The following is a 27158-nucleotide window of genomic DNA, read 5'->3' as shown; positions in this document are numbered from 1 at the left end:
AATGATGTTGGTGGTATTTTTGTGGGAAGGGGGATGTCAAGAGCTTCAAAACGAGGTAAAGAACGTCAAAATCGGACTCCGGATGAATTAGTTATGGGCAAAACAGTGAAACGGGAAAATCTGAAATGACAGGGGCCGGACATCCGGGGCTCGGGCCGGATTTCCGGGACCTGATGTCCAGAACCGCGCGAAAATGCGCTCCAGGAGCCGGATGTCCGGGCTATTGGCCGGATTTCCGGGATGGACGGATGTCCGGGGCTTCGGCCGGATGTCCGGGCTTCAAATCCGAGGATGAACTCGAGGAACTCGATTTTGGGGCGGAAATTGATGATTTCGGGGGCAAAATTGGAGAGATTTTGTAGATGAAAGATGGGGAAACTTGGGGAGATGCTAGATCCACTTGAAACCAAGCAAATACATGGATTTAGGACGAAATCAACAAAACATCATCAAACCAACAAATCACAAAAAAAAATTGGGGGCTATTTTTGGTGGGGATTTTCGGATTTAGGACGAAATCAACAAAATCAAGCTAGAAAAAGAGGGGTAGGGGCTCCAAAAACGTGATCAACGTGGCTCATGATACCAAGATGATGTAGGGCGGAACCCTAGGGGCCGATCTTTCACGTTTGGAGTGGATCCTACTGGGAAACACGAAGAACGCGCGGAATCACAAGGGAAAACACGGGGAGAAACGAGAGAATCACTCAACCGACAAGTAATTGATCACACAAGGGCTAGATCACCGAACACATGAGGTGGCACAAGATTCAAAATCAACAAAGGGAAGATACAAGAGTAACCGTTCTTCTCCGAGAGGAGGTCTTGAATCCACGAGGGGATCTTCCCGTAAAGGGGTCTTGAATCCAAGTGGATCTTCTCCGAAGAGGCCGCGGTCTCTCACGAGGAGGAGATCCGATGGATGAGCGAGGCTCTATCTCACAAATGAGCTAAATCAACGCTAACCCTAACTAGGAGGAGGTGGGGGAGTATATATAATGCTAGCCCACGAAGGGGTAAGTGAGAGGGGGATACATGGGCCCTTGGCCCGTTCTCTGCGCACAGGCAGGTGCCGGATGTCCGGGCTGGGGCCGGATGTCCGGGGCTTCGCGACGGGCCGGATGTCCCGGCTGGCAGGCCGGATGTCCGGGCTGGCCTGGGTGCCCTGCGGTTGCTCTCTGGACAGGCGGTGTCCGGATGTCCGAGCTGGGGGCCGGATGTCCGGCGGCTCGGGAAGAGCCGGATGTCCGGGCCTCTGGCCGGATGTCCGAGCTGACGGGGTTCAGCTTCTGGACGCGTTCTGTGATGGGCGCCGGATGTCCGGGCTGTGGCCGGATGTCCGGGCTTGCGGGAAGGGCCGGATGTCCGGGCTGGGGCCAGATGTCCGGGGCCTGTAGCAGCTGGCTCTTCTTCCTTCTCCTCTTCCATGCTTGGCCTTTGTCCTTTGATTCTCCATGGTCATCTCAGTTGTACCTGAGTATAGGCAAGGTCCATGCATGAGGTAGTAGCCATGTCTCACACGTGCAAAGTGATGGTTCGAAGAGGAGTGAATTCACCTTGTGTCCAATGGCGCATAGTCGAGGTCTCATCTTATGTATCCTTGGGGCTTGGAGAGTAGTCGGAGTGTACATGGGGTGAAAGTGGGATGCTCCGCATCAGGTTTGGTGATACTTTATTGAGGTGGAGCTGCAAAGGGATGGTGACGCAATTCCTGACTGTGGAGGGGCTGTCATCCGACCTCAGTCGGATCGTGATACTTTGACATCCCAATGCCCGAGATGACAAAATCATGGCTGGTTTTATGCCCCGGACCTCCTGACGGGGGCTGATGCAGTCGGCATTCCTCCTTTCAAGAGTTCGCTTCCGTAGGAGCTGAAGTCCTGGAGCTGGAGACAAACCTGGTCAAGAAAACTGGACTCCTTGTGCAAGAGATCTACCGACTCCAAGACTCCAGCCTCGGAGGGATGCAGATTCTGAAGACCTGGCTAGAGAGGAAAATCCAGGTCTTCAGGATCTGCTAGATACGCTCACTATAAGGCCGCCATACGTACCCCGTCTACTCATCACTAACCATGTTGCAAAGGCTATCCCTTGTCAGAAGTTGTTTCTATAACAACAACAATTACTAATAATTTCAAAATTTAAACGGTGCATTGACAAAAATACATCGCAATGCCTTACGGTGAACTAGTTAAATTGCTTCTAGTTAGAGAAGTTCGACGTTTTATAAGTTATCCATGTAGTCCTCGACTTTTTCCATTAAACCCTTGATCAATCACACATCACTTGTTATATAGAGATATATAAATATGCTGATAGAGAAAACAAAATAGTCCTTTCATTACATATTTTCCTTTTATTATGGAAGTGAACATTTTACTACCAGCCGAAGAAAAGAAGAGAACATGTTATTGACCTATGTACTAAGAATATGCACACAAACTCAATTAGTACATCTCCATAGCCCAAATATTTATGGTCGGTCCCATCCTATTGCTGATGCACAGAACCTAATTATGCTCCAAAACTCAACTAATCCCAACCTAAATCCTGACAAAATAATAAGTCGAATAAAACGGGTGGATGCATGCAGTTTAGTTTCTTCGTCACTTCCGTAAAAAAACCAATCACCATTTAAATAGTAATCCACTAGTACTCATCTATGAATTCCAAACATTTGACATAGCAAGTGCATAAAAAACAAGTCGTCCTTGCTACCGACTCGGCTCGATCTAATCACACATCGTATTCTTCCCTTTTTATAAAAGTCTAATTATTGTCTACCTTTTTCCAAGGTTTGCAACCACTCCCTTATATTTCTTGTACACGCACTCCACCTCAGGCTATACAAGTCATCTTCTATCCTTTGCCAGCTTCCGGTCAGAAGAAGCTAACGAATCCAGCCATAGCTAGGAACAAGGGGGAAAGTTACGGAAAAAGGATCGGATTGCGGCAGTGTGCGATTATCGGTGATTATCCTGATCTGCTGGATTAATCCGACTTCAGATGTGAAGAACAGGTGCTGGAGCTGCTTCTTGAGCTGATTGAGAAGATATATCAAGCTTATAGAGTTGATTGATACTGGGAGGTGTTTGCATGGGGGATAGGCCATGGCAACAGCCGCATGAGCAGGCTTCTTGTTCAGCCCACGCCGAGATGATCCAAGCTTCTACCGCTGCTACCTCGTCCATCCATGGAAGCATCATGTAAACCCTAACACCATGGAAATGTTCTTGTTTTCTTCGTGACAAGTAATTAGAGCTCTTTTCTTGATGTTTTTCACCTTGATAATATTTTCTTTTCTGTTTTTTCTTAAGCTTTTGGAGTTATTCTCGTGTATTAGTTATGATGCATAAGTTGGTCTTTCACAAACAAGTAAATAACTTATCTGAAGGCTTAAGCATGAAGTTAGCATCTTAGTTTGAAGATGATGTTTCAGAGTCTCTGCACGTGTATATATTGACTTATTTTGATGTTGTTTGGTCCAAATGTAAAGAAGGCGATGGTGCAGCTAATTAGCCCGACTTGCTACCATAATAAACTTTCATCCTCTCTCTCTCTCTCTCTCTCTCTCTCTCTCTCTCTCTCTCAAGAATTTAAGCATTTCTCTCCAGTTTTCATATTGCCTTTTAAGTTCTAACAATTACATTCTCGAAAAAAAAAGTTCTAAGAATTGCGTTGAAAGTATCATTTCTTGTTCATCTTGTAAGAGAACACTTCTCATGGATATGTTCAATAAGAATCTCAAAGTTTAATTTATTCAAGCATTTCCTCTTTTGTTTTATCTTCTTCCTTGAAGTGATGATTCTCTCATTGGGACCTTAAAAAACAGATATGCGAGCCACAATTAATTAGCAATGATAGCCATGATAATCTTTTCGTAATATTCCGCTGTATTAATTTGTGCAAGTGCAGCAGAAAGGACCCTGGCGGATACGAGGACTTGGCAGAACTTGATCAAGCCCTCTTCCTCTACATCAACAGCCAGGACCAACAATCAGTTCAAGAACAACCACGTAAGACATGCTTAATCGATTATTTCTCTGATATAACTTACGAATATTTAATAGGCAGACATACTGAATTAAGGTAGCCTGAATATGTAGCTTTGAGGCACACCCAGCACATATAGCATACCAAATCAAGAATTTTTCCAACAAAGGGTATTAAGATGATACTACCTCTCTACACAAATAAAAGATGTTTTTACAGTTTAATTTAAACTGCAAAAACGTCCTACATTTGTTTACAAAGAGAGTATATTATTTACATCCCGCCCTGCAACGGCACAATATAAGAATTAGTCGAGACACTAAGGGTGCACATATAGCTTTGAGGGAGGGGTAGATTGATGCAATACATTTTTTCTGCTATATATAAGTATATACTTTTCCGAACAATAAGTTGCACACATGGAAAAACATGCCATCTACCACGATTTGACATGCTTGGTTGAGTTTTTGCATAGGCTGCACAACAGTGTTGATGAATGCTTATGGTCTTTTTCCTTGTTTTCGCCCAAAAGCTTCTATTTTCTGTAATGAAAACAATTTTTGCCCCAAAAAGATGTTCTCTTTTGTTGGAGAGAAGGACGTGTAACAAACACCTGCTGGCATGCTGTCAAAAAAAAAACTGCTGGTATGTGTGTTCTTGCACAAGATGACCATCTTTCTTTGTTGCCCGAACAGAGACATTTCCACCCTTTCTATTTCTCCTCCTCAACATAAGTGTGAAACCATATATTCCATTTGGAAATTTACCATCGCCGCCGCGTGCACCGTGTTATATTCTGAAATGGTCGCGTTAGACTTCTCTTCACGTGTGCATGCAGAAACTCTCAACATCTTCCCTTCTCGGCCGATGCACGTCGTCGCCGAGCCTTCCCCGAAGGCCGCCACCTCGACGTCGAACATCATCGCCGCGAGTTCTAATTTAAAGCCGCAACGTCCGCCGTCCAAGCAGTCCGCCATGACGGCACCGGGCGGCAAGGCAGCCGTCAAGGTTAGCTCCCTAACAATTCTACACATGCACACTTCTCGGGACATCTCTGTGTCGTGAGTTGTGATGTCGCTACCATTTCAGAGGGAAGGAAGCGGAAGCGGCGGCGCCGGCACGCCGTCGACGTCAGAGCACGAGGGCCCCAGGACGCCGGACGCCAAGACACTGAGGAGGCTCGCGCAGAACAGGGAGGCCGCGAGGAAGAGCAGGCTTAGGAAGAAGGTATGTATGGTTGGTTAACCTGGTTAACCACTGCAATAACCTGACAAGTCCCAAGTTAAAACACGTAGTGGTTTGGCAGTCCGCATTGTTTGGTGTGTAGAATTGGGTTCGACGTTGAAGTTAACCTGCTACTACCACCTAAAAGTTGTGCGTACTGTCAAGCTCGCTAGGGCCCCAAAGGTTTCCACATTTCTGCATGACAAGTACGCTTCTTGTAGACTTGTGATTGGATATGATTGGTTTTCTGTTTGTCTTTTGCGCATGTGTAGGCTTACATTCAAAATTTGGAGACGAGTAGGGTCAGGCTGTCACATATGGAGCAGGAGATGCAAAGATGCAGTGCTCAGGTATGCATATTCTCTATTCCCGGGGGGAAATCGAAAAGGGAAAGGTACAAAGATAATAAATAGATCGTGATATGAATCACTATATGAAAAAAAATTGACCTGAAACCGTAGAACAATTGTTCTACAGTATTATATTAGAAAATAAAAAGTTAAATTACAGAGGTCCAGTACATGTAAAATCAACCAACACCCTCTATAGGGAAATTAAAATACATCATTTACAAGTGTAGTTCAACCCAATCTTTGATCTTGTCTGCTTTATCTGGTTTTGCCATGAGTTGCACTGTCCAAAGGCCCTCTTTCAAATACCGGTTCCATCCTTGATGATGTGGAGGTGCTGACCTAACAATATTGTTATTCCTGGCTGACCAAGAAGCCCAACATTGCCATGATGATGATGTCTAGGGCAATGTCCTTTGGCAATTTAGCACAGGCAATCTGAATCCATCAAAAGTTGAAATACCTCTGTTCTTGAAAGGGGTAATATGCTTCCATCAATGGAGATTGAGATTACAGTTCAAGAAGAGGTGGATTGATGTTTCCTTGGACCTTCAACACAGAGGGCACAATCGTAACTGTCAAGATACATGGTTTTGCGGCATAGCAAATTTCTGGTATTCACTCTATCATGTAGCAGCGGCCAGAAGAAGATTTCTAAAAACTATACCCCAAAACGTCCGACTTTCAACCTTTATATCAATTGCGTTGTCCATGGTGTTGGCCCAGCAGTATAATTTTTCCAAATTTTTTAAATTACAACAATATACAAGTTATAGGGAAATCTCGAGGTGGTTGTGTGCATGTGTTAGGGTCAAATTTCACCAAAGGTACAACTGAGGTTCCACAGAGAGTTGACCTTAGATTTCAGGTGGGGTTGGAGTGGGACGAAAGAATAACCATGAGAGGCGATGGTACTAAATATACTAGTTTGGCATATGAGTATAAGGAGGACACTGCACGAAGTTTGTAAGGACGATGGCTACTATATGGTTTTCAAATCTACGGATATGTACAATGGTGGATATAGCGGCAACAAATGGAGATCAAAGATAAGGTGGTGGCGGCACAAGCAACTCGACATCAACTCAATGATTGTGAACATTCTAAAAATACCTTGATTATTACTAAGACACACGCACGCCAGCTTAGGTACAAATAATATGTGTGGCCATGTCAGATGGGCTTAGGATCGTGGTTTCCGATGGGCAATAGATCAGCAATGCTTTCAGCACCTGACAGACGAAATGCTGGAGTGGGGCTTCACAATTGTTAATGATGGGCTAGGGCCTAGGAGCGCAGCTGCCACCTTGTCGATGGATTATCAACGACAATGGAGAACGGTAGACAATGGAGGGAAGATGCGGTTTTGGGGAGTTGGCTTTAGGCCCTGTTTGTTTGGGCTACAGCTTCAACATATTCAGATGTGGACTTGTTGTGCTGGCAAAGCTATTGTGCTGAGGAAGCTGCTCAAGCGAAGGTCAGTTGTTTGGCAACACAACTATGAAGCACACGGCTAATGAAAACGCATTATTTCAGGAGGAGGGGGCGAAGGGAGAGATATGTCGTGAATGTGGTGGCATTTATGACATAATTACAACCAAATGCCAAGGGCATGGGGATGGGAACAACTGTGGTTGTGAAGTACATCGGGACGTGCTTTGACCTGTTACACTGGAAATAACACGTATCACTTAATTTGTGATTCCATGGCTGTTCTAAAATAGATGTTTGTTTCCAATTTAGCTTCCTAGTCTAAAACTACCTCTCCCAAAGATGAAACAAACAAGGCCTTAGAAGCGTACGCAACAGTTGTGAAGCAAATATGTATAAGAGAGATGCTACACCTACAGACCCAACCTACAACAATAAATCTTCAAGCTGACATGACAAAGTTTGATTGGAAATAGGGGGGCGGGGGAGGGAGGGCAGTCTAGTGAAATTTGGGGGGAGGGCCGGAGGGGAGACTAGTGGGTGGGATCCGTAACCTACATCCGTAAGTTTAGGTTTGTATGCGCAAATAGCCATCACTATGGTGTGAAAGATCTATCCCGTGCCTGAAAACTTGAAGACGTCCGAAGGGTGGCAAGAGTACATGAGGTTTAAGACGAAGTGTGTATCCAATCTAAAAGTATCAAAGCCAACTTCCAACCAGGTAAATGAAATTCTAGTATAACCACTAATAGTTCTAACATCTTAACTTAATATACACCAATACTAAAAGTACGGATCTAAACCCTGTAGTCATGCATCCAGTCTAAGATATTGGCTCGAGAATTAAGCTGGGTATCTATAATTAAGTTATGTCCTAATTGCACCCTTTTTCTATCACCGCCTAACTATTTTTTTTCATACATCTTCTCTTTGACTAAGGGTGCAATCTTGGGTGGTGGAGCAGGCATTGGAGGACTAAGCCCAGGCATGCATGGAACTAAACCCTAAGCTGTTCGGTTCATATATATAGTACTCCCTCCGTTTCATAATATAAGAACGTTTTTGACACTACACTAGTATCAAAAACGTTGTTATATTATGGGATAGTGTCAAAAACGTTGTTATATTATGGGACGGAGGGAGTATATGCCGTCACACGTAAATATATTTCCTTCCGCTCAATACTTCCAGGTTTTTCGTAACAATATGTGATCTCTCTCGTACGTGCATGGCAAACATAAATAATTCCATAAATAAAATGAATTAGCAGAGGCGGCATGGTTCGACGGGGAGTACGCGAGGTGGGTGGACGAGCACGACAGGATGATGCGGCACCTGCGGGCAGCGGTGGACGCGGAGGGGGTGGAGCACGACGCGGCGGCGACGGACGGCGAACAGCTGCTGCGGCAGCTCATCGACGCCGCGGCGGCGCACCACGTGGTGCTGGCGGAGCTCAAGTCCGCCGTGGCCAGGGCCGACGTGTTCCACCTCGTCTCCGGGATGTGGCTGCCCGCCGCCGAGCGCTGCTTCATCTGGATTGGCGGCTCCCGCCCCTCGGACCTCATCAAGGTACGTACATTTTTTTTTTTTGCATGGGAATTGAGAGTACAGCTGTAGTGCATGCATGACATATAAGCTGGCCGATCATGATTAAGAGACAGATTAGTTGAGGATATGCAAGTGTTATTAGCTTTTTTTTGAAAATAAAGTACTTTTTTATGAAATAAAGGACTTTTTTATTGACTCAAAATATCGCATCAAGCAGATAGAAAGCATGATGAACAAGTGCTACTAGCTAGTATTATTATTTTGATGCTTAAGGTGAAGAGACCGGAGAAGGCATGCAGCTCTTCAAAAGATTAGGTAGAGAGAGACGTATATATGATGGATTAGCTAGCTATCGCCTATCACTAGCTAATCTTAAGTAGGTGAGAGGTCCCAGTTGATGGAACAGTCGGGCCTTCACAAGTCTTTGGGCTTTGGCTAAGGTTGATTAATCAGTAGAGACCGATCGACGCCTATGATTGCTATTTCTGTGCTGGAAGAAAGCGTACTTGGCCGCGAGAGTTGGTAAAGGAGGGAGGTTAGATATGGGAGGTCGACGTGTATTGGGTTGGCTAGCTTCTAGATGGAACGGGATATTAATGCAGCAACATACTCCCTTGATTTTTATTTACTCCCCATATTAACTTTGGTCAAAGTCAAACTTTATAAACTTTGACAAAGTTTATAAACAAAAATATTAACATGTACAATTACAAATCAATACCATTAGATTCATTATTGAACGTACTTTCGCATCATATAGATTTGCTATCGTAAATATTTATATTCTTTCCTATAAACTTGGTCAAACTTTACGAAGTTTGACTTCAGTCAACTTTAATATGCAGAGTAAATAGAAATGGAGGGAGTACTACACAGTACTCCATCCGTTAACGTAGTGCGTACAAATATTTTGAGAAATCAAACTTTTTAAGCATTGACCAAGCTTATAGAAAAAACTATTTATATCTAGTATCTACAATACTAAATATATAAAATATAAAACTACTCCCTCCGTCCCATACTTCATAATATTAAAGCTTTTTTACACTAGTGTAGTGTCTAAACGCTGTTATATTATGGGACGGAGGCAATGGATGAACCCACTTTGGAAAATTTATTTTTAAATGTCAAAAAATCTGAAAAAATCTCACGCATGCATCTTCACATTCTATGTGTACCCAGAAAATTTCACGGAAAAGCAACTTTTTTTTCTTTAGCCTGTGCAAAAAAGGCAAAAAAAGTGTCATGTAACGCTATTTAGAAGCACTAAATTTTGTCTTTTTGCAGAGGCAAAACCAAAAGGGATTTTTCTTACAAAACCTTGTGCCACACACACATATCGCGAAGATGTTTGCGTGGAATTTTCTTTTGAATTTTTTGGAATTTTAAAATGCATTTTTTTAAAAGTGGGTTCATATGCCCATGGGTTCAGCATGTCCACACTCGACGGAGAGAAGTGCATCTTATGATGAATCTAATGATGTGTGTTTGACATTCTAGATGTAAATATTTTTTCCTATAAATTTAGTCAAAAATTATGAGGTTTGACTTTAGAAAAATACGCACTACATTATGAAGTAGAGGGAGTATCAAACGTAAACTATATTATTCATCTTTCCCCTATAGTTCAAACTGTCCAAACTAACTAAAGCATAAAAAAACATTTTGACATCAGAGCCTAGAGTCAAGCATTCAATACTCAACAAAAAAATATATTAAATAAAACCAGGCGCAGCCTATGTTGATCACATGTCTAAGACCTAGAGTATCCTATATGTGAGGGATCTCCATCAGTTCAGACTTTTCGATGAACTGCGAGCATGAATTCATACCTCGGATAAATTGCATGGGTGACAAACTCAAGATAATAGGAAGGAAAAATAACTTTGACACAAATGCAAATTTGGATCGTACTATTTAGACATACGTTTGTAGTTGAACTAATGATGCATATCAGACATCCAAGAGGTTGTGACAATGATTTCAGAGACTTCCCTAGACAGGTCCCAATTTGCTTGTAGGGTTCATGAGATTTGAGATAATTTTGTAGAATGAGATATCAAGATTAGAGGATTATTAGTCCGAAAAAACATTATTAGCATTACTTTCTCAATTAAGGTGTTATCATAGCTGCACCGTTGTTTGGCTTAGCAATTATCCCTCGCCGAGGCATGGCGGGGAATGTAATTCTCTCCGTAGTTAATGATATTTCCTTTTCCCTGCAAAAATAATAATATTCCCTCAACTTTTTGAACTTCACGCATATTAAGTTATTTTCAAGTTTAGTTGTTTGAAGTTTGACCAACTTTACAGAAAAAAAGTACCAACATTCACAATACCAAATCAATATCTTTAGAACCATCATGGAATATACTTTTATATTGCAGATATTTGGCATTGTGGATGTTAATATTTTTAATATATATAAATTTAGCTAAAAAATTGACTTAGGACAAACCTAATATGGAGTAGAAAGAAATAGAGGAGGGAGGGGGGTACTTCTCCAATTTTGGCACGTTAGTGTACAAAAAGTTGAACAGATCAATGCAGTTGTCGGTGAACCTTGTCGTAATATCTCTACTTCTATAAAATGCTCAATTGGTGATGATGGTGCGTCTGCCATCCGTCATTTCTGACCATTAGATCTGCATCTAACGGTTGGGAGGTAAGTTGTGGCATTTTTGCAACAATAGCCAACTTCTCTGCTCCCATTTGCAGAACACCCCTTATTATCTTATAAGCAACCACATCCCTCTCTCACCTCATCAAAACAGCCAGAGAAATATATTTTAAGTGAAAAGTAATATATTTTTAGTGATATATATGTATATGAAAACAAGAGTGTTTTCTTTCATGTTTGTCAACATTGTAACGCACGGGCATATTGCTAGTAATTTTATCAGACCAACACATCTACTGCCTCCGTTCCTAAATATTTAAACTGCGAAAACGTCATATATTTAGGAATGGAGGTCGTAGATTATAATGGGAAATAAAATGCAGGTTATGGCGCGGCATATGGAGCCACTGACGGAGCAACAGGCGGCGGGCATGTACGACGTGCAGCGATGGGCGCGGGAGCGCGAGGAGGCTCTGGACCGTGAGCTCCAGGCCACGTACCGCTCCCTCTCCGACACCGTCTCCTCCGACGCGCTCATCTCCCCCTACCCCGACACGGCCGCCTACATGGCCCACATGTCGCTCGCCATCTCCAACCTCTCCTCCCTCGAAGCCTTCGTCAGACAGGTGATGATTAGACCGCGCCTACACGAGTGATTTACGCGCGCTCAGTCAGTGCAGCTGATAACTGTTTCGTTTCGTTTGTTATGTGATGTGATGTGATGATGCAGGCAGACGCGTTGAGGCTGCAGACGCTGCACAGGCTGCCGCAGGTGCTGACGGCGCGGCAGGCGGCGCGGTGCTTCCTCGCCGTCGCCGACTACTCCCAGCGCCTCCGCGCGCTCAGCTCCCTCTGGCTGGCGCGGCCGCGGCAGGACCAGCCCAACCCGCCCGGCGCGGGTGCCCGGGTGTTCCATCCATAAAATCATGCCTACATCGTCACCTAGCCGGCTAGCTAGCTAGGCATATACTGCAACATACTCCCTCTGTCCGGAAATACTTATCATCAAAATGGATGTATTTAGAACTAAAATACATCTAGATACATCTATTTCAATGACAAGTATTTTCGGACGGAGGGAGTACGTATTAGAAAAGACAATTAGGTTTTCACGTAGAGGTCATCAGATGATGGATGATCCATTTCTTGCTCCTTCGACAAGTGGTTGGTGGTTACTTCTGGTAATTGTGTATATACGTATATAAAGAGTAAGTGTTAACGTGCAGCTGACAATTCGGCAGTATAAAAATAAGAACTGACATTCATACTGTAATGTGTGTGCTTGCTATGCTAGACTGACTCTGCTTCTCAGCATTGTGAATCATCTTATTGCCAGTTAAAAAATCAACAAGTCACTGTATTTGTGTTACAAATGTGATCTACAGCCAATGGGCCAACATCTCCACTAATTTTGATACTCACTGCCCCTCATTCTCCCACTTGTTTAATCCAAACTCTTAATTAAGTTACAACAACTAATGTGCCATATCACGGCTCTTCTTATAAAAGAAAATACAACAAGAGATGCAATCCGTCATGAGCTTGCAGAGTTCAATTGGTGTGTATCCCTGACCATGGGTACACAAGAATCGCCCTGTTATAATCTGTCAAGGGCATCCACGATGGCCTTGCGAAACGAGTCGTTGTGGAGTAAAAAAGAGGACACATGGCCTCCCGTCACCCACCGGACTTCTGAGCCCGGCCATGCCTTCTGGAGCTCCATCACCGAGTGTCTAGGAATATAACCGTCATCCTGAAACAAGAACATACATGGCTTTAGACTGGAACCAAGCTTCAATAGTACACATTCTGATATTAACTAAAGGTTTCACCCAACACTACAGAGCACAGATTACAGAATCAAGCTAATGAACAGAGGTGTGGATGATCACTGAATGTATCAGCTCGGATAACCCTCATGCTACAACAAAACTGATGCAGAAAACATATATATTATCACTTTTTAGGCGCTGTAAATAATGCAAGCTGATTGTGAGATGGTACTCTGTAAGAAATCTACCTAGCAGGTTGAAAGAAGATGACCCAGGTGGCGTTATATATATATATATATATATATATATATATATATATATATATATATATATATAATATGGTACAAAACAGGTGAGTGGCACTAACCGTCGCACCAACAAAAATGACAGCCTGTGGATTCTTTGGTAGGGGAAATCGAGTGACGTCCGTCAGAGACAGCACTGACCGTAATCTGTCTTTTACTTGCTCAATGGTGATTCCGGATGCCGCATCTTCGGTCAAAGAAGTTGCATCTTTAGCTAATGCTGCTGCATCTTCTCTCAGAGCTTCCCAAGCTGTGGCATGTCTGTAAAGTCCTTCACAGAAAGGTACCACAGCAGAATGTGGAGCAAGAAATGGTAGTGTGGCAATTGGCGTAGGATGCAAGGATCCAACCATTGCAGCATGTACACCGCCTGTTATTAACAAATAATGCTTATGAAAACAACTGGCAAAATATTTCATAAATAAGGAATTCCTATATGGTCTCAGAATAAAGTTCTTGAAATAAACACAATACTAATATTTTCATATGACATTTTTTCTAATGAAACTAAGACAAAATAATGGAGACAAGCAAGGACTCCTTTTTTAATGAGAGAAGTACATACCCATGCTGAGCCCACATATGCCCATCTTGCCATAACCAGCCTCAGCCTGCAACCAGTATAAGAGGCTGCGAGCTTCATCAATAGTGGCTTTTCCTAAGAGTAGCAAGTCACTCACACATTGAAGCTTGGCCCCATGCTGCATGCTAGGACGTCGTTGTCCATAATAGGGGCTGCATTTCATTTGAGATATCAGTTCTTGCCAGGAAGATTGAGAATCGACAAAAATGCAAGGTACCCCTATTGTACAAACCTCACCTCTCAAGAACCATGGTTGCAATATTGTCCTTCAAAAGAGGTGCACCAAGCCGGAGCCTTCTCTCAAATGAGTGATCACCGGTGCCTAAAATATTGAAGAAAGTCTTAACTCGATTCACTAAATGTGGGTCCCTGGTTAAAAGGGGGGAGAACTGGAGATCATCTCAGGTAATAAGAAAACAATCGTAGTGAGAACTTTCAAGAAAAACATAGCATCAACACAATCATGCTTGTTAGTGGAAAACACGTTACATTATGAAACCAGAAATTCTAAAACTCTCACCATTTTATTCAAATAGTAGATGGAAAGTTGAATTGCTGCATTTTAGAAGCCTACTGATTCTGGTCTGAAATGAGGCGACAAAGCTAAATGAATCAACACGCAAAGCTCTCACGTTTTCCGGATATTTTTTTTTTACAAAGCTAAATGTCACCAAACTACATAGGCATAAAATACCATTGATCCGTTCAACCAGTAATATCTAAATGTCAAAGGCCTATAGGAATATATACACCGGTTTATAGATCCCGCCAAACATTAATTCAAAGATGAAGAAGATTTATCTAACTAGATGATAATGGCACACCATGATAGAGTAAGATCGAGTTACAAAGTTTGTACCTGCCAGATGGACCACGCAAGCCATCTTCTCTGGTGAGACATCCTTGGGTGTAAGAAAAGCGACTCTTGCATTGTGGCTCTCAGGAGGCAATGCATCAATGAGTCTCTCATCACATGTTGTCCGGAAAACACCCTCTCGAAGACAAGAGTTCTTTGTCTCCCAAACTGTTTTCCATTTAGGCTGCACAGCAGTTGGTGGCCAGTTCTGGCAAGGTGCTTCGGGGAAAAGCTGCTTCACCATCCTCTCTAACAAATCAAGTTTGGTACCTCCCCATCCCTTTGAGAAAAATGGTGTTCCTAATTTCGTGCGATGAAGGAGAGTTCCATATATATGGTCCAATACATAATGTACTAACCCAACATTCACTGATACCATATTCAAGAATGTCTGATTAAAGTTGATTACTCAGACTTTACCACAAATTACAACCACAAACACTGGCAAATGCCTGCACCAACAAAATTCAAAAAATTGTCCACGTCAGCATATTCCGAGAAGTACGACATAACAGGAACTTAACAATTAAAGCAGGAGAATGGTTTCCAGCATTAACTGAAAGCAAGAATAAAATGAAGCAAGACCACTAGTTTAAATTTTTGGATACAATGCATAGCCCACTAGAAACACAACTATGGAAGGAATCCCCCAGAGCAATGCAGCATCATGCCATTAGACATTGAGATTCAAGGACCACAACCACATTACACAAACCCAAATCAACTAAAAGCAGCATGTCCGCCAAAGGAACGGACCTAATCGAGGCAGATCTGTAAGATAATTACTCGAGGCCTTCGACAGGGCAGACACCTGACAACGCCCAATGCAGGCAAATCCAGGCGCGCTCTACGGCGTCACATCTAATAAGTATCCAAGCCAGGAATCCAGCTGGCTGTCAACGCCGCAATGCCCGAACCGACCAGGCAGACGCCGAGTCTCTTAAGAAGCACGACGGGCGGTTCGGACAGCGCACCTGCCTAATCCGTGGCGGACGGGAGCCAGCGACGACGGCGGCGGGACGCCAAGAGACCACGGGAGGGCCGCTCGTGCGCGGGAGGGATCGGCACAATCCGGACCGAGATCCACGGGAGGGGGAGAGAGAGAGAGAGAGGTGGAGGCCGCGAGAGAAGCGGTCGCGAGGAAGGGGGGCAGATGGAGGAGGAGGAGGAGGCGAGGCCCGCGCGCGGTGACGCGCCGTGAATTACCTCGTTGGATCCGCGGCGCCGCGGGGAAGGCGGCGCGGGGATCGCTGGCGTGGGGATTCTCGCCGGGTGTGGGTTGTGGGACGGAGGCCGGAGATTTGGAACGAGTTCTTTTTGGTTGCGTTGTCGGGCGCGCGCGAGCGGGGAGAAAGGTATCGTACACGGTGGGCGACGGCCGCGGGGACCCGCACGCGGTTTTGGATCAGGACATCGAGGCGGATAAGGTACGCGGAGCGGATGATGTGCGCATACAACACGAGTTCTTGTTTTTTTCTTTGAGTAAAATTCATTAGCGGTACTTCAACTTGCGCCCGCCGTCATTTTGATCACTGTACACAGAAACTCACGCAATATGATCACTGTGTACGATGTGACGTGAAAATATGGTTACTGTGCACCATAGACTGCTCGTACGCCGCATATTTGACCATTCCACGAGCTCCACGTAGGTGGGCAGAGGATTTATGTTATTGCGGGAGGGCGTATTTGCAAAAAAAAAAAACGGCCAGCTATAATCCCCAATTCTCCCCCTTCAAATCCTTATTCGCCGCACGCCCCATCCTGTCATCGACGTCGCGTGCCCATCGTCCTCGCCCCCGACGACGACTTCACCATGTCTTCCGCTAGTTCTGTTCGGTCAGGTCTCCGCGGCCGGACAGCGGTGGTGCCGCTCATCCCATGTCCTCATCGCCCGTTGTCGGTGTCAAAACCGGCGGATCTCGGGTAGGGGGTCCCGAACTGTGCGTCTAGGCGGATGGTAACAGGAGACAAGGGACACGATGTTGTTACCCAGGTTCGGGCCCTCTCGATGGAGGTAAAACCCTACTCCTGCTTGATTGATATTGATGATATGGGTAGTACAAGAGTGGATCTACCACGAGATCAAGGAGGCTAAACCCTAGAAGCTAGCCTATGGTATGATTGTTGTAATGGTTGTTTGTCCTACGGACTAAAACCCTCCGGTTTATATAGACACCGGAGAGGGCTAGGGTTACACAGAGTCGGTTACAATGGTAGGAGATCTACATATCCGTATCGTCAAGCTTGCCTTCCACACCAAGGAAAGTTCCATCCGGACACGGGACGAAGTCTTCAATCTTGTATCTTCATAGTCTTGGAGTCCGGCCGATGATGATAGTCCGGCTATCCGGACACCCCCTAGTCCAGGACTCCCTCAGTAGCCACTAAACCAGGCTTCAATGACGATGAGTCCGGCGCGCATATTGTTCGGCATTGCAAGGCGGGTTCCTCCTCCGAATAATTTATAGAAGATTGCGAACACCAGGATAGTGTCCGGCTCTGCAAAATAGATTCCACATTCCACCGTAGAGAGAATAATATGTACACAAGTTCAATCTACTGACGTATTTTGTGGCATGACGTCACACCACCACCAAGCCTTTACTTGAATCGTTTTTTATTATACCACCTCAGCGCGTTTAGCGAAGCGGTTTCCTTGGCACATCTTGTCGAAGCAGAGATCGTGTTCCCCTTATTCCGGGATTCCCATCAATACGGACGTGGGTAACCCAACCGTGCTCGTTGCCACGCCTCCTCTATCGAAGGTGAGTCCCAAACGGTCACGGGGACGGCTCTTGGTATTCTCCCTCTTTATAATGAGACCAAGGCTCGTTTCTTTTCTTCAATCCTCAATCGAATCTACCCCTCGCCCCGAGTTCCAACACCCAGAGCCCTAGATTCGAGCGCTTCGGACCTTCAACAATGTCCGGCTCCGACCTTTAGGGCCGGTGGATGCCCTCCTCCGTCACGGAGGAGGACGTGCTAAAGCTGCGAGAAGCCAGGTACCTGACCTGCGAGATTTCGCATAGGTTGCCCGCCAAAGGGCAAGTAATTCCTACTCCCGAGCCCGGCGAGAGCGTCGTGTTCGTGTCCCACCTCCGTCGGGGTTTAGACTTCCCGACGGATCCTTTTGTGAGAGGGCTCATGTTTTACTATGGGCTGGAATTCCATGACCTGACTCCGGAGTCTATCCTCCACATCTCATCATTCATCGTCGTCTGCGAAGCCTTCCTCCGCACTACTCCCCACTTCGGTTTGTGGCTCAAGACCTTCAACGTGGAGCCGAAGATGATCGATGGGCGTCAAGCTGAGTGCGGCGGGGCGGTTGTAAGGAGAAGGGCCGATGCTCCATGGCCCAAGGGCTCCTTCCAGGAGGAGCTCGGCTTGTGGCAACAGGAGTGGTTCTATATTACCGCTCCTAGGGGCAGCAAGCAGAAGCTGATGCCCATCTTTCGCTCGGGCCCTCCACAGCGACTGATGTCGTGGGTCAACCAAGGGCTCAACTGGGGGCCGTCAAAGGATGTACCCCTATTGCAGGGCCGGATTCGAGACCTCCAAAAGAGGGAGATCAATCTGGTCATGGTGATGCAGGTTATGCTGATTCGGCGTCTTCTGCCCTGCAAGCGTCGCCCCCTCCGCCTATGGGAATTCAATCTAGAGGGGCCATGAGCTCTCCAACACTTCATGGGTACAACACCCGTGGAGATGTATAAATTGTTCTTCGGATCACAAGATATGTGTCCGGAATTGACCGAGGATTCCGGCCTAAGCTGCAATCACGCCCGGATGCTCAGGTAAGTGGCCCTTCGTCCGGACACACCGTTTGTTTGCGCCTTCTTGAATTTGCCTTTTAACCCATCGTCTCTTGAATAGGAGTGGATAGCGCAAGCGAAACTGATACGGTGTCCGGCCCCCCTCCCGGAGACCGCGCCGGATCCCGTGCTGGTCAGAATGCTGAAGGTTGTGCCTTCAGAGGAAGGCGAAGGGGAGAACAGGGACACTACCGCCTCTACCAAGGAGGCTTTTGAGAAAGGGGGAATCGAGAATCCCTCCTTCCAAGGGGAGAAGAGGACTGCTTCCGAAAACCCGGAGGCCAAGGCCTCGAAGCGGGGGAAGAGATCTTCACCAGAGGGTCCTGCGTCCGGGGAGGCCCCGGCCGCATTATCTCCCCTAAGGAATCAGCCCTCCAGCGAGCCGTAAGTAGAAAAAAGGGGGGTTCTGTAATAAGAGACATCCCTATTTTTGCTTCTGAGGATAACTGAAGTTTTTACCTTGTAGTTCGGATCTCCGTCCTTCTCAGATGAGCTCGTCTTCGGGGGACCTTCGTTCGGAGATGATGGAGAGCGAGACGCCTCCATCTGCCGCACCATCGGATAGGGCGGACGAACCTGAGGTGTCATCACGGAGGGTATCCCCGAGTCCGGCAGGGCCGGAGAGTTCTGCACCAACTGGTGTGCGGCCGGGGGAGCTGAAGGATTTGCTTGAGAGGGCGTCTATCTCAGAAGGTCACCGTACATTGATGAGTACGGTGATTGGAAGAATTTTGTTCGCCGAAGGCGGGTTGCATGATGCCGTCAAAAGCTTGCTGGCGGGGTTTGAGGTATGTAAAAATAACATACCTTTTGACAGTTTTACACATAAAGTGCGCCCTATATAGATAGTAGCCCCTGAGACTCGGTAGGTTGTCGAGAGCGACAGCGTGCCGAGGATCAAAATCGCAGGTATTGATTTTCGCCTTTCCTATGCAGGTGGCGGATAGTCCGGTGGCCAGCCGGACTGATGGAGTTGCCGAACTAAAGCGGCAACTCGACGTTGCGGATGCGGACATCGCGCTGGTCAATAAGCGACTTAACGAGTCACAAGGTAGGTTTTTTCTCCGTGGTCACCTAGTAAGGGAGCCGAAGCCCACTCCTTACAACATGTGTGCTCAATGCAGATGGTGCCGCTGCTGTGGAGAGCCTTCGGGCAGAACTTGCTCGAGCCAAGGAGCAGGCCAGAAGGAGTGATGCGGCTGCCTCGTGGGCGGCCGAAGAGCTAGAAGCCGAAAGGGCTGTTCACTGCTGAAGCAGGGAGGAGATGGCCGAAAGGGCCGTGAAGTTGAAAGATGTTACCGACCGCTATGAGGTTCTTGAAAAAGAACGCCGAGTGGAGCAAGAAGACCTGAGGAAGGCCACCGCTGAAGCCAAGGATGCCCGTTCTGCAATGAGGGCTATAAAGGAGGAGCTGCGCCAGGCCGGAGATATTGTGGCTGGCAAGCCCTTTCTGCTGCGCAGGAGGTTTACAGATCCGAAGTACGCTCAGCTTGGCTAGCTGTGGGGTCCGGAGGATCCTTATATGGACTTAGCGGCGAGTGCGGCAGATGCTGTTGTGCACTTCCGAAGTCAAAAGGATCACGAGACGGAAGAGCTTTTTTGGTCTCAGTTCCATAGTCCGGAGCGTTCACTTCCGCTGACCGATCGATTGGCTAAGTGGGCTGAGCTAAATAGATTGTCCGGACTTGCCATGACGGATATCGTGGCTCATGTCTGGCCGGATAGGCCCAAGCTGAAGAGTTATTTCTGCTTATTGCAGCAATTCCTTAGGGCGGTGCCGCATATAAAGGCGATGAAGCGGTCGGCCTGCATAGAGGGTGCACGGATGGCCCTCGCCCGTGTGAAGACACACTGGACGGAAATGGATGCCACCGATGTTGCAACTCGGGGTTCGGACGAGAGCCGGTTACCCGCCGAGCACTATTTCGGGGAAGTTCTGCGTGGGTGCTCGTGTAATAGAGTCGCAGTGCTCAAAAAATGTCATGTTCAAATGAACTTTATGGTTTGTAAAATGATGTTTATAATATAAGCGCTTTTTGTACTTGTGCGTTCAAGTATTGAAATATCTCCTGTGCGGCCGTTAATGTATACTTATGTATAACCTGAAAGATGGCAGTCTTCGGCTTCAGCCCCCATGCACATGGTGCGGGGGTGTTTGCGAAATAGCGCATTTTCACACTTAATCCAACGTCTTGGTCCTGTGAAGGAGGTGGTAGCGTAGCAAACGAGGCAACCGGACTATAATGCTTTATCACTTTCACTTAGCCATAGGAGTTCGAAGGTGGGGCTACGATATAGCCCCTAGGGGCACCGCGCTCTCCAGATTTGGGGCGCGTGTGTGCCTGACCGGGAAGCGGTCCTTCGTCAAAGCGGAGGAATTCTAAACATTCCAGAGGTCGATCGAGTGATTGACCAGTCTCTCGCTACATCATGACAGTCAGTTTTCGGCTTTCTCTACTGAGGTGCTCACCCGACCGAACCGGGGCACAATCGCAGTAGTTCTCCTGGTGCTGCGTTAGCCGATGATACGGAACGTAAGGCAGCAAAACACAAGAGCCGGGCAAACCCAACATTTGACCAAAGACATGATTCGGAGCTGATGCATATAAGGCCTAACTCGAGACGCCGAACACTCCCTGAGGTGTTCGGTCTTTATGATGACGGGCAGATCAATGCCCTAAGCCCCTAGTGTCCAGGTACACGCAAGATCCTCTGACGCGGCCGATGCCAAAACGTCAGCCTCCTCTCTGGTTATGATGAGAAACCAGGGGATGTATAGCAACAAGAGATAGTAAAAAAAGTTTACGCAGGGTCTTAATCTGAAAAGAATCCTTGCAACGGGTCCCTACTGCACGTCTGCGCCTGTGTCTCCGTTGTGCTGTATCCTGGATGGGTGTAACACGCTGTTCATCTGTAAAAGAGAGGAACTTAGTTTGAAAAGAAATCGTGTCAAAAATGTATTTAAAACAGAGTATGAATAAATGAATAAAGTTGAGCTTTTGTTGGCTCTTTATTGCTCATACGCACAGCCCCTTGTGAAGGGGTGTGCGGCTATGGAGCCCCTGGTTTATTTATGCCGGACTCGCCTAGCCGTGTCCGGGGTCTTGAATGACCTTTTAATGAGATGATGCCGCGTGGACCGGGCATTTTAAGTGTAAGAGACGTGTAGTGCGGTATTGCGTTAAAGCGGACAAAAGCTCCACGTCCCAATAGTGCTTGATGTCTACTTTTGAATGGGGCGACATGAAAGATTAGCTTTTCGCGTTGGAAGTTGTCGGGTGACCCGAACACAACTTCTAGTAGTAAGGAGCCCGTGCACTTGGCGTAAGGGCCTGGCGTCACTCCTTTAAAGGAAGTGCGGCTATGTCGAATATTAGTAAGGTCTACCCCCAACTTGCGGATTGTGTCCGGATATAGCAGGTTTAAATCGCTGCCGCCATCCATTAGGACTTGTGTAAATTGTAGTCCTTCGATTATAGGATCCAATATCAGAGCAGTCCATCCTGCGTTTCGAATACTTCTGGAATAGTCTAGGTGGTCGAAAGTAATTGGTTTTGACATCCAATCTTGAGGTTCCGCTGGGGTGGACCGTGCGACACCTACTTTGGCGGGTGCCGCACTGTTGTTCTGTATTATCACATGAAGTGAGTTTACAGTTTTGACTTCTTGTGGGAAAGTCTTTTGTTTTCCGGCGCTCTGCTGGTGGGGTTCGTCGTCATCCTCGCTTGGCGCGTCGAGCCCCTTGTGTCCAGCGTTGAGTCGGCCGGACTGTTTGAAAACCCAACAATCTCGGTGGGTGTGGTTTGCAGGCTTCCCGGAAGTACTGTGGATTTGACATATCCGATCCAAAATTTTGTTTAGGTTGGATAGCTCATCACTGTTGTCCTTAAGAGGCAGTGTTTCATTGTTCGGCCGCGAGCTTTTGAAACCGGCATTGACCGCCATGTTCTTTGGGCTTTTTTCTTTATTTCGGCGCTGGTCCTTTCTGCGCCGTGATTTTCCGTTTCTATCTCTGATCTCGGATGTACTCGGGTCGCTGGTGCTGCATCTTGCTAGCCAGCTGTCTTCCCCCGCGCAGAAGCGGGTCATGAGGCTTGTTAGCACGGCCATTGTTCTCGGCTTCTCTTGGACGAGGTGTCTGGCGAGCCATTCGTCTCGGACATTATGTTTGAAAGCTGCTAAGGCTTCGGCGTCCGAACAGTCGACTATTTGGTTCTTTTTTGTGAGGAACCTGTTCCAGAATTTGCGCGCTGACTCTTCGGGCTATTGAGTTATGTGACTTAAATCGTCTGCATCCGGAGGGCGGACATAAGTCCCCTGAAAGTTTGCTCTAAACGTGTCCTCGAGCTCTTCCCAACTTCCAATGGTATTTTCTGGGAGGCTTTTGAGCCAATTCCGAGCTGGCCCCTTGAGCTTGAGGGGTAGATATTTTATGGCGTGGAGATCATCTCCTCTAGCCATATGTATGTGCAGGATGTAATCCTCAATCCAGACTCCGGGGTCTGTTGTTCCGTCGTATGCCTCTATGTTTACGGGCTTGAACCCCGCTGGAAATTCATGATCCAGCACCTCATCGGTGAAACATAGTGGGTGTGCGGCGCCCCTGTATTTAGGTGTGCCGTTATCTTCTAACACTCGGCGTGTTGTGTTACTTCCTGGGGCCCTCTTCTTTGGCCCATAAATGGACCTGACCAAGACGTCCGTTTTGCGAGGATCTTTATTTGTGCCATGTGCCGGCTTATGTGCGGCGCCGCTTGCCGCTCTTGGCCTATCATCTGGTCGTCTATCCGGCCAGGCGGGCTCTTTGCTTTTTGCTTGTGGGGGCTCTACGGTCTCCTCGTCGAATTCGGGCAGCAGCTTGCGCTTCGGGTAGCTCTTTATTTGGTGGCTATTGCCATATTTGTCCGCGGTCTTGAGTACTTTGCTCCACCTCATTCTGAGTATGTCTTCCACTGTTTTGAGCTTCTGTTTCTCCTTCTTCAAACTTCTTGTAGTGGCGACAAGCCTTTTTTGGAGGTTCTTATGCTCCGGTGGTGTGTCCGGTGTGAGATCGTCTGGACTGTTGTTTTCGCCGAGGATGAGTTGATTATCCGATTCATCCTGTTCGGATGGCTGCTTGGTTGCATGTTCGTCGCCCACTGGTTTACCCTGCGCTATGGCTGGGTCATTATGAGTGCTGCTGTTATCGAGGCGGGACTTGGGGCGGCGCTTGCATCGCCATTTTGGTTGTTTTTTGGGGGAATTATCCTTCACCGCGTCCCGTTGTTCCTCGTTATCGCTCCCCTTTGGGGTGTCCACCATGTATATATCATGAATTTAGGTGGCTTTCTGGTGCCTGGTAGGTGCTGGTTCTTGGTCGTCTCCGGCGTCGTCGTCCATACCGTCGATGTCTTCGGAGTCGTGGTCTAGCATGTCGGTTAGATCGTCGACAGTGGCTACAAAGTGGGTGGTGGGTGGGCTTTGAATTTCTTCGTCGTCCGCATCCCAACCATCCTGACCATAGTCCGCCCAGGGCTCTCCTGATAACGAGAGATACTTTAGCGAATTCAGGATGTCGCCAAAGGGTGAGTGCTGAAAGATGTCCGCAGCGGTGAACTCCATGATCGGCGCCCAATCAAATTCGATTGGCAGGGGCGCAGGAGGTTCGAAGTCCGGCAAGGAGTCCGGCAACTCGGAGTCATGAGCTTTGCAAGGGACAAGGTCAGTATTCGGCTCCATCGCCGTAGAAGTTGCAGCCCCCGAGGTGGTGTCCAGCCACATGTCCTCTATCTGCGAGGTCGGCTCTGAACTATGGGTCAGAGCGGACTCGTGTGCGGCCTCCAGGGTACTGTCCGGCGGCAGAGCTAAATCATGCCCATCGTGACAGTGCGGCGCGCTCGGCTGTGGCTCGAATCCATCGAAGATCAAGTTTCCGCGGATGTCAGCCGTGAAGTTTAGGCTTCCAAATCTGACCTGATGGCCAGGGGCGCAGCTTCCGATCTGCTCCAGATGGCCAAGTGAATTGGCCCGCAGTGCAAAGCCGCCGAACACGAAGATCTGTCCGGGAAGAAAAGTCTCACCCTGTACTGCGTTGTTGTTGATTGAAGAAGCCATCAAGCCTATCGGTGACGACACAGAGGAACTCTCAATGAAAGCACCAATGTCGGTGTCAAAACCGGCGGATCTCGGGTAGGGGGTCCCGAACTGTGCGTCTAGGCGGATGGTAACAGGAGACAAGGGACACGATGTTTTTACCCAGGTTCGGGCCCTCTCGATGGAGGTAAAACCCTACTCCTGCTTGATTGATATTGATGATATGGGTAGTACAAGAGTGGATCTACCACGAGATCAAGGAGGCTAAACCCTAGAAGCTAGCCTATGGTATGATTGTTGTAATGGTTGTTTGTCCTACGGACTAAAACCCTCCGGTTTATATAGACACCGGAGAGGGCTAGGGTTACATAGAGTCGGTTACAATGGTAGGAGATCTACATATCCGTATCGCCAAGCTTGCCTTCCACACCAAGGAAAGTCCCATCCGGACACGGGACGAAGTCTTCAATCTTGTATCTTCATAGTCTTGGAGTCCGGCCGATGATGATAGTCCGGCTATCCGAACACCCCCTAGTCCAGGACTCCCTCACCCGTCGACGGTGAGGTGCCACATTTCGAACACAGAGGATCACAAGGGTTGGGTGTTCTACAAATGTCCCAATCACTCCGTAAGTAACTTGAGTTGATTTCGTTCTTGGCAACAGTTTTCCCCTCTCGGTGGACAAAGTTGCATTTTTCACATTTTGCTCTTGGTTTGCAGACTACTAGGTGTGATTTCTGGTTTTGGGAGATGGAATATGTTGTGTACCTAGTGGATGCTCATTTCTTGGTTGGGAACCAAGCTGTTGATGTCGTTGGAGCAACAAAGGAGAGGAGGGAAGAACTCATTAGGGCTAGGAATGAAAGGAGAAGGATTGCAGGTCGAGTGGCAACTGATAGAGCTGCTATGGCAAGGCCTGTCTCTCTGCAGCAGAACATGAGCAGGCAGCAAGATAGTGCATTGATTGGATTAGGTGCAGAGATCTTGGTGCTGCTGAAGCTTCTCTTAGGTAGTGTGATGCTGTTGTGTGCCCTCTGTGTTCTTATGTTGATGAAGAAGTGAGGACAAGTGCTCTCTGCAATAGAAGAAGAAGAAGAACAAGAACAAGAAGAACAAGAAGAAGAAGAAGAAGAAGAAGCGCTCGTATGAAAGGCCGTCATTCGCCCTGATGGCTTACCCGCGTTTGTGCATACCTCATACGACAGCTGAAACGGGTGGCAATGGAACGTCGCCGAATGCTCTAGTTGTTTTCTTCTTCTAGTCGAGGATGTCATACAATCGCTCATATGAGCGTGTGCGCTCGCATGGAACACCGTCATTCATCATGTCGCCTCTTGTTGTTTTCTGCTGGAACTGCCAGGAGGTCGTGCGACCGCCGAAACGACCACTATGGTCACCCCTTTTGATCTGTTTCTTCCGAAACTTCTATTTTTCCTCTGCTTCTTCCATGTTTGGAAATACCTTTTATGTGTGTGTTTCCTCATCTGCTCCTTTTTGTTGCAAGGGCTTGTCTCTCTGCTTTTTTCTCTGCAGCAAGGGCATGTTTCTCTTCCTGCTTCTTTGCTAGAAGTGCTTGTCTGTGTGCTTCCTTCTGTGTCGCACTGGCTTTCTTCTCTTCTAGTTTCTTTGCAGCAGCAGCCTCCTTTTGAGCCTTCTTCTTAGCAGCTAGTTTCTCCTTCCTGTCAGCAGATAATCTCTCTTTGTGTCTCCACTAATATCTGTCTTGTTTCTGCTCTTGCCTGCCTCAGGATTGCCATTGCTTCCCTCTTTTGTGCAGCTGCCTCTCTCTTCTTCTTAGCTTCTCTAGCCTTCTTTTCTAATTTGTCATGCCTTCTTTCCAGCATCCTCTTCTGCTTTCTTCAACTCTGCTTCTATCCTTGCCCCTAGTATAACCTTCCTGTCTTCAAGTTCCTTCTCTCTTTGCTGCTTCATGGCCAACATCTTCTTAGCTAGGTCTCCCTGCCTGATTGTGTTAGTGCTTGCTTGGGGTTGGTTCAACATTGCCTGTGCATTTGTTAAGAAATTTGATTCTGGGATTGGTGTCTGTTGTAGTTGTGTCGAATATTGTGTACAAGGTAGGTTACAGTTGGAAGCCGGCGGTATGTGCCGGTGTCCAGGGTGACCGGGTGCGGTATTGTAGCGGTGCTAGATTGAGGGGCTACGGTGTAAGGATCTAGGGAATCGAAGCCTATTCAGCAAGGGGGAAAAGCGAGTGACATGCAGTTTGGAATGGAGCCCAGTGGTCTGATGGAAGCATGAAACTCGTCACCGGTCGGTGATGATCGGTGGTACTCTGCAGTGGGGGTTGAGTGGTGTTGTTTCGCGACCCTTGAGACTCGACCAGGACAGCGGAGGCTTGACACGGTAATAGCGGCGAGGCGTGCGGTACGCACGGGGCATGGAGACTGGCTAGGGCTCTGGTGGTCATACATGTGATGAGACAACTGCGAATTTTGACTCATCACATGTATGACCTCCAGAGCCCTGGCCAGTCTCCATGCCCCGTGCGTACCGCACGCCTCGCCGCTATTACCGTGTCGAGCCTCCGCTATCCTGGTCGAGTCTCAAGGGTCGCGAAACAACACCAC

General features: G+C 47.1%; 2 protein-coding genes across 6 annotated transcripts; one reads left to right on the top strand and one right to left on the bottom strand.

Moving 5' to 3' along the window:
- Window positions 1-2857: 2857 nt before the first annotated feature.
- On the top strand, window positions 2858-12439 carry LOC123136739 (transcription factor TGAL9). The gene is made up of 9 exons (XM_044556225.1): window positions 2858-3206; window positions 3916-4016; window positions 4832-5001; window positions 5083-5220; window positions 5490-5567; window positions 7938-7983; window positions 8269-8567; window positions 11550-11792; window positions 11897-12439. The coding sequence occupies exons 1-9, from the start codon at window positions 3097-3099 to the stop codon at window positions 12086-12088; spliced, it is 1377 nt and encodes a 458-aa protein (XP_044412160.1). The 5' UTR covers window positions 2858-3096; the 3' UTR covers window positions 12089-12439.
- Window positions 12440-12474: 35 nt separating this feature from the next.
- On the bottom strand, window positions 12475-16080 carry LOC123136737 (protein ABHD18). Of its 5 annotated transcripts, none has more exons than XM_044556220.1 (6): window positions 15889-16080; window positions 14686-15134; window positions 14064-14148; window positions 13809-13978; window positions 13306-13613; window positions 12475-12919 (listed from the first exon to the last, which is right to left on the bottom strand). In XM_044556220.1, exons 2-6 carry the CDS (start codon window positions 15059-15061, stop codon window positions 12764-12766), a joined length of 1095 nt encoding a protein of 364 aa, XP_044412155.1. In that variant the 5' UTR covers window positions 15062-15134; window positions 15889-16080; the 3' UTR covers window positions 12475-12763. The 5 variants fall into 5 exon arrangements, with proteins under 5 accessions (XP_044412155.1, XP_044412159.1, XP_044412158.1 ...); XM_044556224.1 differs by having other exon boundaries at window positions 13385-13613; XM_044556223.1 differs by lacking the exon at window positions 15889-16080 and adding an exon at window positions 15657-15870.
- Window positions 16081-27158: the final 11078 nt, after the last annotated feature.

Source organism: Triticum aestivum, chromosome 6B (assembly GCF_018294505.1).
Source record: "Triticum aestivum cultivar Chinese Spring chromosome 6B, IWGSC CS RefSeq v2.1, whole genome shotgun sequence".
NCBI lineage: Eukaryota > Viridiplantae > Streptophyta > Magnoliopsida > Poales > Poaceae > Triticum > Triticum aestivum.
This window is presented reverse-complemented; position numbering and strand designations above follow the sequence as displayed.